General features: G+C 41.4%; 1 protein-coding gene across 1 annotated transcript in view; it reads left to right on the top strand.

Annotated features, from left to right (window-relative positions):
* The window catches only part of DNAH11 (dynein, axonemal, heavy chain 11), a 198,265-nt gene that overhangs the window by 26,910 nt on the left and 158,977 nt on the right, over window positions 1-12,378 (top strand). Inside the window, exons 15-22 of the mRNA XM_015558132.1 lie at window positions 2,081-2,413; window positions 2,634-2,888; window positions 2,969-3,138; window positions 3,374-3,596; window positions 5,699-5,815; window positions 5,921-6,007; window positions 9,996-10,154; window positions 11,326-11,409. Of these exons, the coding sequence (XP_015413618.1) occupies window positions 2,081-2,413; window positions 2,634-2,888; window positions 2,969-3,138; window positions 3,374-3,596; window positions 5,699-5,815; window positions 5,921-6,007; window positions 9,996-10,154; window positions 11,326-11,409 (1,428 nt within the window). The remainder of the gene's footprint in view (window positions 1-2,080; window positions 2,414-2,633; window positions 2,889-2,968; window positions 3,139-3,373; window positions 3,597-5,698; window positions 5,816-5,920; window positions 6,008-9,995; window positions 10,155-11,325; window positions 11,410-12,378) is intronic.

Raw genomic sequence — 12,378 nt, 5'->3', positions numbered from 1 at the left:
GAAAAAGCAAGATTTGGTTTGGGGCATGTTAGACCTCCTGCCCAAGAGGAGATTTTGAGTAGGTTGGCATTGCAAACAGGAGTCCGGAGTTCAGGGAGAAGTTCAGGCAAGTGACAGAATTAAGAGTCATGAGCACATATATGATATGGAAGGCCAAGGACTTGGGTGAGATAGGGTAGGAGTTAAATGTTGGTAGCGAAGAGGTGTATGGACTGGCCTTAAAGTCCTCCCTGAGTGATTCACCCCCTCCCCCCTGGTGCTCAGACTTCTGGTGAAGAATGTGGTTTGGAGGAAAGCTGTGGGAATAGGGCAGAAAGTGAGTCAATTCTGCCTTTTTCTGCTGCGTCCTTAGTGGCTTGTGGGATCTCAGTGGGAAGGTAGTCAGAGCTTAAGATGAAGGGAAAAGGGTGGAATCATGGAAGATTAGGCCTGGAAGGGACCTGAGTGATCATTTAGTGACCCAAAGCTCTCCTTTCTCTCCTTTGTTCCCTTCCCCCTGTGCTCCAAATTGTTGAAAATAGAACACTTTTCATAAATGCCACTGCAGTGATACAAACTGGATCTCTTGGTAGAGAAAGTATAATCGATGAGACGCGTGCCGGTGTATTACTGTGATAGATCTGGAAGAGCCCCTCTCATTGGCAATCAAGAGCGATGGTTTCTAGTCCTCGCCCAGCAGCTAGCCTCCTGCTGCTGTGGGTTCGATCCCTGTTCAGGGCACATCTAAGAATCAACCGATGAATGCATAACTAAGTGGAACAACAAATCTCCTCTCTCTCTTCCAAATCAATGAATTAAAGATATAAATAAAATGAAGAGTCTGAATAAGATGGTCTCTAAGGATTTTTTTAAGAGTAAGGAGCTCTATACTCTTCTTTCAAGTATCTACAAAGGAGTTTGGGCTGCTGTGTCGGGCACAGCTCCCTGGCTACAGGTCACGTAATACTACACAGATGTAGACGGTTCCACATGGATAGTGGGCAAGAGAATATCCCCGAAAGGACAGTTCTTAAATATGTTTGCATGAAGGAAACCCTGGAGCTTGCTCATTTCTTCCCTGTTTTATCAGGAGCTAGCCTCACCTCTGCAGTTCAGATTTTTACATATAGCACACACCTTCGAATTCTGAATCATATAGCAAATAGTCAAAGTAGAGAGCACAGTGCACCTTATAATGAGCTCCCATTCCAATGTCTCCTTTGCTCTGGGCTACTGTTTCTGGCTTGGGCATCTGCCTGCTGCCCTGTATACACTATGCAGCCTTTGCATCTCAGAAGGTGTCTCTGTAATCAACCTTGCTGCCCACCTGACTTTTCACATCTGTGCCCCTAGGTCTGCCCCACTGCATGCCCAACCTCTAGCAGTCCTTGACCACATTCGTGTCTGGCCCTGTTGTGCCCATTGACCGTCCATAACTTCACCCACACTCTTGGGAGCTGCTGAAGAGATGGAAGAACTTCATATTGTGGAAGCATGAAGGGAGTTTAGACTTCACCAGGCCAGTGTTTCCCAAGCTAGGTTACTGTTCCACAGACTGCTCATAGGGGGCTCACAAGACATATTCTTTGTTTGGAAATGGGTTAAACCAAGTTAAATAGACTTTACTATAATCGGTGCACTGTGAGTCTCCAAGAATGGTCAAGAGTACATAACACTTGGCTGGCTTTGTGAATTTTGGATATCCCAGGACAGTGTTCTCTGAAGGACCACTTTGGGAAACCTCTTTATCTACCAGCAAGTTGCTGGAAGGCAAAGTTCAAGGCCACATAGAGTTAGAGACAGAGCAAGACTGAGAGCTCAGGTCAAATACATCTAGAATGCCTTGGGAACTCGTGTATTTCTTGTTTGTATTTGAAGATAGCAATCTTCATAATGATTTTTCCTTGAAAGAATAACTTTTGAACGTATATTTTAAATGAACTAAATGTCAAAAAATCCTGCTTGGATCTTTACCATCTAGCTTAAGGCTCTGCCACCTAGCGTTTGAGTACTCCTTCTCTCACAAACCACTTACATGGAATGCTTTCATTTTTATACTCACAAGTGCTTATAGTCATGCATCCATACTTTATGTTTCTAGGAAAATAGGAAGCTCTTCAAGGCCAATCCTTCTCTGGACACCTGGAAGATTTATGTGGAATTCATTGATGACATCGTGGTGGAAGGCTTTTTTCAAGCTATCATGCATGACTTGGACTTCTTTCTGATGAATACGGAGAAGCAGTTGAAACCTGCACCATTTTTTCAAGCACAAATGATCTTAATGCCCCCGGAGATTCTGTTTAAACCTTCTTTAGAAAGAGAGGCTGGGGATGGCTTCTATGACCTGGTGGAAGAAATGCTGTGTAATAGTTTCAGGATGTCTGCCCAGATGAAGCGAGTAGCAGCACACCTGGAAATAGCAAATTACCAGGTATCTTCTTTGTAGATGGGTGTTGGTTTTTACACTAATGACTTAAAAATAAGTTGGGGTAATGGGAAGCACAGGAAAGGAGAAGTTGGAAAAGGCAACGTCATTTTTTATTTTACCAACTATTCTCCCTTTGCAGAATTGCCTTAGCTAATGTTATGTTGCACGCAATTGATTGAGCAAGATTGGTTTTAATAAGTGCTCAGTTTTTGCTCTCATTTAGAATGACATGGATAACATGTTAGGCCTGGCGGAGGTCAGGCAGGAGATAATGAACCGAGTGGCAGGCGTCATCAGCAAAGTCTTGGACTTCAGAAATTCCCTGGACACGTACGCCTACCTCTGGGTGGATGACCGGGCTGAGTTTATGAAGCATTTTCTCCTGTATGGCCAGACTGTGTCAGCCGAGGAATTGGATGCTCATGCAAATGAGGAGATCCCTGAACAACCACCAACCCTGGAGCAATTCAGGGAACAGGCAAGGGAACCTTTCAGCTTTGAATGTGCTTCTTGGCTTTTGATTGAGTTGTTAGAGTCATTTTTCTTTTCTAATTACAGATCGACGTGTATGAGGCTCTGTATGTTCAGATGAGCAAGTTTGATGACTTCCGAGTGTTTGATAGTTGGTTCAAGGTGGACATGAAGCCTTTCAAAGTGAGCTTGCTGAACATCATTAAGAAATGGAGCTGGATGTTTCAGGAGCATCTTTTGAGATTTGTCATCGACAGGTAGCCTTTTGTGCTTTGGTATTTGGAATTATATCTTAACACCTGACGGCTTCCTAAAATTCAAATATTAATTTTAAGAGCATTGAAACTGCCAGTTTTATAAAAGAGCAAACAAGTAATGTTTAATTAGGTCAATAATGAAAATAACAGTCCGAAGTCTTACACTTTGAAATGTCTTCACGAGCTTAATTGGTGTTTGTGTGTGAATACATATATGTGCATATGTGTTTAATAGTCTGAATGAGCTACAAGAATTTATAAAGGAGACAGATGGCGGGCTCCAGAGAGAATTAGGTGAAGGCGATCACGATGGCCTCATTGACATCATGGGGCACCTTCTGGCTGTGAGAAGCCGACAGAGAGCGACTGATGAACTCTTTGAGCCGCTGAAAGAAACCATCACGCTCTTGGAAACCTATGGCCAGAAGATGCCTGAGCAAGTCTACATTCAGCTCGAGGTAAGTGTGGTGGTAAAATAATCATCATCAATCGAGCATCTCCTCTGGCCAAGTTCTTTACCTGTACTTTTCCTTATGACATCCTCATAATAACCTGTATTACAGAGATTCATGTTTTCATTTTACAGGTCAGGAGTCTGAAGCTGAAAGGGACTTGATAACTTTTCCTAGGTCACACAGGTAGTAGAGCTAGCCACTACTCCCTCTTCACTGCTCTGCTCCGCTGCCTTCTTGTTAGAAGGGACTTAGGTAATAGAGAGCCTCTAAGTTCCTCTTTTGAGGACCACATTAGTCATCAGTTTTAAATGAAAGAGAGCTTGAAATATATTCAAGCTCTCTTTCATTTAAAACCCTCAGTTGAGAAGTGTCCTAGACTTTGGAAAAATGTCATGGACTCATTAATAAAATAAAGAAAGCTCAGTTTGGATGGAGATATCACTGTGTTTCCAAAACAGGATTTCGCTGTCATCCTCTCGTTTCCATGCTCCGCAGAGACCTGGTGCCAAATGATGAACACAGTCTTTTTAGTTGTAACTGAACCTGTGAATAAAGATCTCACAGTGGAGGCCAGTAGTTCAGTTGGTTAGTATGTCATCCCAGTAGGCCAAGGTTGCGGGTTCCCTCCTCGATCAGGGCACATACAAGAATTAACCAGTCAATGCATAAGTGATGGAACAACAAATTGATGTCTCTCTCTCTCTCTCCCTCTCCCTCTCCCACTCCCACTCCTTCTCCTGCTCCTTCCCTTTCTCTCTCTCTCTCTCAAAGAAAGTGGGCTATACTTTTAGATATGCGTGCGCTTCTGTGTCAGTAATTCAGGCTGGTCAGGAGGAAATACAAGATTGGTAGGCAGAACAAGTTGCACTCAGAATTTAGCAGTGCCCCAATTTTATTTTAATTAAAGCAACTTGCAGATTATAAAGCAATTGACGTCAAAGAGCATGTCTTGTCTTTGTTGCACTCCTGCCCCACACAGATACAATTGATACCCAGCACAGTGTACCCTCCATAATTGGCGGTCACTGGCTCATTCATCAAACATTTACCCAGGGTTACAAAATCGTCTTTGGAACCTCGGATTTGTGCCCTCAGCTGCACAAATAAAGTCCCATTACTATGGGTGATTCTATCTGACAAAACAAGTTCAGTGTCCCAGGAGATGACCAGAGAAATAATGCTTTGTTAGTCTGGACACAAGGAATGCTTCTCAACCACAATTATGCATGTCTCTTCACAGAAATGAACTTCCTGCTATCCTCTGCTCTGAAGCCAGGGAGGGCACACTTGAGTTGCTACCTGAACTATTTATTGCTTCTTTTGTCCTACATCCAGTAGGAATTAACCTTCCTTTTCTTCTTACTTTAAAAACCCTAGTAATTGAAAATTAACCTAACCTAAATGCCCAAACTCTCCATCAAGACGGTACACACGGAGTCCCAGGAGCTGGAGGGAAGTGGAGGGTGAGGTTGAGTCACATTTTTATTGCTGCCCTGCCAGATTCAAAACATTTAAAAAATATATTTTTCTTGATTTCAGAGAGGTAGGGAGAGGGAGAGAGAGATTCATGGATTGGCTGCCTCCTGCATGCCCCTTTCTGGGGATGGAGCCCATCACCAGGGCATGTGCCCTGACTGGGAGTCAAACTGTGACCTCCGGTTCATAGGCCTATGCTCAACCCTTGAGCCATGCCAGCATTTGTCTTTACCTGTTAAATTGCTAAACATGGCTCCATTTCTAGTTGTTAGAGATCAGCAAAGTCATTTTCGGAGCACTTTAATTTTATTCCCTCAACAGCAAAACAGTTTTAAAATTTGCATTTACTTTGACAAGATTTTCATTTATTCTGAGATAAACCTTACACCAACGGACAACGCGGATTTGTGCTGGGAAGATACGGATCGTGGGTGCCCATGAGTCAGGTCTGAACAGGAGTCTGGCTCTGAGCCTTTCAGTCACTTTCATCTTTTTTGAGATACACTCCTCTTATTCCAGAATGAAATGGTGTTATGGGTTAGTGTCGGGATTAGAATTATTTAACCCTGTGAGGTTGATCTGTTTTAGGCATCGAGGTCATCTCCCGTTTGCCACCTGTGTTTTTGTAGGAATTACCAGAAAGATGGGAAACCACCAAAAAGATTGCGGCAACGGTCCGACACGAAGTTTCACCTCTCCAGAATGCGGAAGTCACGCTTATAAGGAAAAAATGTATTTTGTTTGATGTAAGCGAGCTGCCAAGTATTTTGTTTTGTTTAAGAGAGGTTTCTGCAAGGATTATTGAGGCAGTTTGTTTGAGATTCACTTTCTTCTTTTCCTGCCCTGATCAGGGGAAGCAGGCTGAGTTCAGAGAGAGATTCAAACTCTACGCTCCTTTCGGTTTTCATGCAGAAAATCCATACACAGTGCTTGACAAGGTAATGCTGGTCTCCCTTTCCTTACGTGTGTTACAGTAGCTGCTTTAGAAAATAAATGTAGACACCGAGCTACTGCTATATTTTGCCTTAGTTTTGCAATTAGTTATAAGAGTTGAGAATTAACTATTTAAAACAGTTTGCCCCAAGTAAATTATATTGCGTTAACTCATGTCTCTCAAAGCCACTATTATCAAAGTAATCATACTAGTGAAAGTAAGCACTTACTGCATACATGTCAAGAACTTTGCCAAGCATATTACATTGTTTTGTTTTTTTCAGTTCTTGCCATTTCCCTCTGATGGGGCTTCTATTATGATTAGTGGATATTTGGTCTAGTTCAAAACATCCAGGAGACATTTGGTCCAGACAAAAAGGTCCTTAAAGTCTGGCCCTGGCCTGGACGTGCACAGTTAATATAAATTCTGCTCTTCTGCAAGATTCGAACCCTGACCCTTCTACCTGACCCCATGTGCCTGGGGCAGCTCGGCTACCAAGGCAAGGAGCATTATCCTGGGCAGTGTAGCCACAGCACAATTATTGGACCTACAAATCATGATAGTCCTTTTTAATGTATTCATCCTGCAAACCAAAAGTATAAACAAGCATTATAGGCCCTGTGGATCCAGGGCCACTTCCTAAGGAACATTTTCTAAGCTGGATGGTTTTGACAGGACCAAATATCAAGGACCCTTTGGCACGGACCAAATGTCCTGCAAGGTCTATTATTCTCTTATTTTCAGATAAACAAATTAAGTATAATTAACTTGTTGGCGATTACATAGTTAAGTAAGTGATACAACTCGTATTAAAATTCCAGCTAATTTTTTTTAAATCAAATTTTAGTCATTACACTATTTCCCATGTGAATTTTGCCAGCAAATAACTCCCTAATTTATAATGAACTGCTTTATTATGGTTGACTATAAGAATGAATAAAATGGGTCAATAATCCAAAATGGTGAGTTATTCATCTGAGGCTTGAAAACATGTTTTAAACTTTTATTAGAAAAATATTATTTTTTGATTCTCTACAAATTTTTTTTAAGTTTTTTATTGTTTAAAGTATTACATGAGTCTCCGTTTCCCCCCCATTGACCTCTCCCTGGCCACCCCCGCCCCCCAGCACATGCCCTCCCCCCCCTGCTGTCTGTGTCCATTGGTTATGCTCATGTGCATGCATACAAGTTCTTTGGCTGATCCCTTACTCCCCAAACCCCCCACCTTCCATAGGTTAGACAGTCTGTTTGATGCTTCTGTGACTCTGGTTCTATTTTTGTCATCAGTTTATGTTGTTCATTATATTCCACAAATGAGTGAGATCATGTGATATTTATCTTTCTCTGACTGGCTTATTTTGCTTAGCATAATGCTCTCTAGGTCCATCCATGCTGTTGCAAATGGTAAGAATTCCTTCTTTTTTATAGCGGCATAGTATTCTATTGTGTAGATGTACCACAGTTTTCTTATCCACTTATCTGCTGATGGGCACTTAGGCTGTTTCCAAATCTTAGCTCTGGTGAATTGTGCCGCTATGAACGTAGGGGTGCATATATCCTTTCTGATTGGTGTTTCTGTTTTCTTGGGAGATATTCCTAGAAGTGGGATTACTGGGTCAAATGGAAGTTCCATTTTTAATTTTTTGAGGAAAACGCCATCTCTACAAATTCTTAATCACATAGCTAAAATGAGAAAGTGACTTTGTGACATTTAGGTTTAGGATGTGGGCAGCTTTTTAAAAAAAATTTTAATTGATATTAAAGAGAGAGACAGAGACACAGAGAGAGACAACAGTTTGTTTTCCCACTTGTTTATACATTCATTGGTTGATTCTTGTATGTGCCCTGTCAGGGGAATTGAACCCACAACCTTTGTGTGTTCGATTGATGACACTCTCACCAACTGAGCTGCCGGCCAGGGCAGGAGCTGGGCAACTTTCCGAGTCCTTCCTCTTGGCTGCCATTCTGATTCCACTTCATTTACTCCTGAGACTCGTGGGAAACTTGCAGCTCACAGCTGTTACTGCTCTTTCCCAACTTGGGGTTGAATTTCATTTTATCTGCTTTAAACACAGTCAGAAAACACCATTCTGTAGCATAAGGTCTTCTCTTTCACTTGCCTGAAGAAAAGTGGTTAATGTAGTTGCTGAATATGTTCATAGAGTTGTGGCTTTTGAAACAATTATATCAATTTCAGGTGGTTTGCGCAGATTGTGGATGGGGAGACATTTTTATTTGACTAACCAATGTGCTGTGTGTAAACACTACAGTTATTTATTGCAGCCTACCATTTGCATGCTATATGTAACAGCATGTAGTTACTTACATACCTAAATGTCAGAGATATTTAACCTTGTACCTACAGAATGTGTCAAGGGCTATTTTGAATAAGTAGGGCTGGGTTATGTTTACCTTGAAGTCATTTTCTTGGGTGTTTGTTCAGTGTTCACATCTAACGATTATCTAACTGGATTCAGCCGAAGGTATGTGTGTGCTTTGTTCTGGGCTGGTTGGGTGACCCTAGTACTGAAGGCACCTCACCCTGCTAGAAGTCCTTAGGTATTCATTCAGTAGTCATTCATCATACAAGCTCTTGGAAGACATTTTTAACCCATTCAAGGACAACAAAAACTCTACGCAATACATTTCACACAGGACAAGTGTGTGAAAATTGCCAGTTGCATTAATGCTAATGTGAAATACAGAAAAAGCCCCATATGTCCATCAGAAGTAGAATAAATTAAATCAGGGAAATATTAAATACAAATTTGGTGGTTATGCTTGTAGTGGGAACAAGAAGGATAAAATTGATAAGGCCATACATGTTATTAGGAACATAGTATTTCCTAAGCTGAATGGTATACTCACATGCACACCCTTTTACGTGTATGGCATTCTTCATAATAAAACTAAGTCGGAGACTTGCGGTGCTTGTTTCTAAAGGTATAACTTTACACATGAAGTACATAACGTGTGTAATGAAAGAATATGAGGGTACTGATACGCTTATTTACATTGTAGGAACTTAAGAGACAGAGTTGAAAGTTGACGAACCACAAAAGGATTAAGCATGGGCATTTAAAATTTAAAAAGTACGTCAAAAGAACAGAAGCAATGTAATTGTTGCATATTGAGAGGAGGATGGGCGAAACTATGAAGTGGGATTTAACAAAGTTAAACCCTGCTTGGCAAAGCCCGTACCTTAGGGCACTGTGAAAATTCGAGCAATTGGGAAGGAACGGCTTGTGACAGAACTGGGAGTTCTCGCACCCAGACCTGGGGAGTGAACTTGGCTTCCCAGCTTTTCCCGCATTGCAAGCTCTTCCGCACTCCTTGTACTTTTACTGTGCACATTTACCCCTCCACTTCTAAAATGAAAATTAAGAGTTGGCTTATTAAGACAGAAAAAAGTGAATCAGCTTACATTTGGTATAAAACATAAACTATTCTACACAGACGGGAGGGTAGGTGCCCTTGGTGAACATAGCCATACAGTGAAATTTCTCTTACTGTGTTGTGGTTTTATTTCACAAATTCTCTTCGGTACATTTTCTACTATTGCTAATCTCTAGGATATTTTTTTCAACCTGAAAGTTGTTTTTTTAAAAAAGTGATTTATTCTTAAGTGGAAGCCACTAGAGCCTCATCTTTTCCTGCTCAGCAGAGTCCCCAGCTGTACAATGAAAAAAAAAAATCAAGAGGAAAAATGGTATCTGTAGATAGCTGATGCCATGAGCAGATTTTGCTGAAATCTGTAGGGAGAATATTGATAAGGCTGTTGTGTTTATTAACAGTCTGCTCTCACCTTTGGAGTCGCTGTGACTTCGCTCTTCTAAAGCCTTGTACTTTACCACTGATTGTACTGCAGATCTTTCCAAAAATTGAAGTTAATACTGTTGTCACCAGAGCCATAGAACTGTGCAGGGGTCTCTTCTCTACAGCATTTTGTTGGATGTTAAGGGTGTTTGTGTGCATGTGTGTTTTCTCTGTAGGCAAACCAAGAGCTTGAGGCATTAGAAGAAGAAATGTTACAGATGCAAGAATCGACGCGTCTTTTTGAAGTGGTTCTCCCAGAGTACAAGCCCATGAAGCAGTGTCGCAGGGAAATAAAACTGCTCAAGGGACTCTGGGATGTCATTGCGTACGTTAAAGTAAGGCGCTGCCTGTTGAAAGCATGCCTCTTCTCTTTTCGTAGTTCTTTTGTATAAATATGCAACCTTTTGAGTCTATATCATTGTACTTGGGTTTTATGTCTTGTAATATGTAGAGATTATATTACCCCCAGAATTAGAGTTCATACATGTGTTAGTGGAAGATCCTTCTCTGAATATCAGTTGTTTGTTTTTAGTTCTGAAGGAATGTGTGTAAGGAGTTGATGGCATCAAGTCCTTTGGGGGGATTATGTAGGATAAAAATTAATATATAAATACATATTACACGTATATGGTAACCTGTTCATACGAACTCATGTGTATGCCCATGCTTATGCTTATGTGTATGTGCACATATAAATCAACCCAACTAAAAGCAAAGTTAGTTTGTATATGGTTAATTAAGTTACACACTTAAATGTAAAAATAAATTCTAGGGAACTAGTCATATTGTAACATGCATTATACATAATTCTCCTTGAAGTTAGTTGGAAACCATAAAGAAATATATCTGCAAAACATAGGATATAGTCAAGAATTTAATGAAAGTTTTATCTATTTTATTTTAAAATATATTTTCATTCATTTCAGAGAGGAAGGGAGAGGGAGTGAGAGATAGAAACATCAATGATGAGAGAGAATCATTGATCGGTTGCCTCCTGCACACCCCACACTGGGGATGGAGCCAGAAACCCAGGTATATGCCCTGACCGGGAATTGAACCGTGACCTCCTGGTTCGTAGGTCAAAGCTCAACCACTGAGCCAGGCTGGCTGGGCTTAATGAAAGTTTTATTTATAATGGACTGTGATTCTTATGAAAGCTGATTTTATGTTATATGTAGAATAATAGAAACCAGGTATGTTTAATGATCAAATACTTACCCAGTTCATTCAGACTGCTCAGGATGAAATGATCATGATGGTGTGTGCATGGAATTTGTCATTGCTCCTAGAAATTAATGTATCATAATGTTTTAGCTTTAAGTTTGACATGTTCTGACAACTGTGTTATTTTGGTGGTAGGAAGTTGTGACAAGCGCAGTTAACACTTAAATAATTGACTTCCACGGGATGGTAGAGGCGCTGTGTATCGTCAGTTTATATATTTTGCTGTGGAGACTTGCTTTCACCAAATGTTGTTGACACTTTTATCTGCTCATGCGTTTTCAGAGAAGCATTGATAATTGGACCAAAACCCAGTGGAGGCAGATTAATGTGGAACAGATGGATGTAGAACTCAGAAGGTTTGCCAAGGCAAGTTCCATAACTGTCGGGTACGACGATTTATCTTCCTCTGCACCACCTCCTTCCATCTTCCCTGACCGGGTAGCTGGTGTGCTGGGCTGCGTGTCCTTATTTACTTCACACAGGATGATCAGAGACAGTATTTTCCCCTCTCAGCCAGTTGCACTTTTAATCAAGCCTGCCTGTCTGAGAACGAGTGGAAAAAACATATTAGGGCTAATGAAGTTATGAGTAGCCACTGTAATCATGCATTTCCTAAAACCATCTAGACTGCAGAGTGTTAAGATGAAGAGTACTAGGGCTCAGAGGTTAGGCTTATAAAAGCGTTTGAATTCTTTTCTTGGCAACCATGAGCACTTTGTATCTTTAAAAAAATGCCTTTTGGTTCTAGAACTTGGGGTGACTGATTGGAGTGTGCCTCTTGGGGATCTATGTGGGACACTCTGATCTCTGTAGAATGGTTACTCCAGCATCCCGAGGGGGCTCCCTGTATACAGGACTGAGCTTCTTTGAATTTAGTGTTTTGATATCCAGTCCCCATAGCCATGTGCCCCCTGAAGAGAGGAGAACCTCTTTGGATAAAGCCAACATGCAAGCAGGGAAAGGCAGTTAAAAGTGGCAAGGGTGTTCTACCCGCCCCGGGACGTCCTCGCCTTGACTCAGCCCTGTGCTCAGCTCCTACCAGCGCTTCCCAGGTTTTCTCCCAGGTTAGCCTGGTCCCAAGGACCCTACCTGAACCGCCCCATCACTTTTTGAATGTCATAGCGTCCCTCTGTCATTGTGCTCACTCCCTGTATCCTCCGCTGCCATGTCACTCACTTCAGAGTGGCGGCGTAACCCCCACTCGCAGCTGAAGCTCCTTTATTTTCTTTTAAAGTGGCATTGTCCTTTTTTCACACTGAGATGTTGTTTTGTTTTGTTTTTTAAAAAATATATTTTATTGATTTTTTTACAGAGAGGAAGGGCGAGGGATAGAGC

Source organism: Myotis davidii, unplaced genomic scaffold (genome assembly GCF_000327345.1).
Source record: "Myotis davidii unplaced genomic scaffold, ASM32734v1 scaffold168, whole genome shotgun sequence".
In the NCBI taxonomy this organism is placed as follows: domain Eukaryota; kingdom Metazoa; phylum Chordata; class Mammalia; order Chiroptera; family Vespertilionidae; genus Myotis; species Myotis davidii.
Note: the sequence above shows the minus strand (reverse complement) of the source record. Positions and strands in the feature narration are given on the sequence as shown.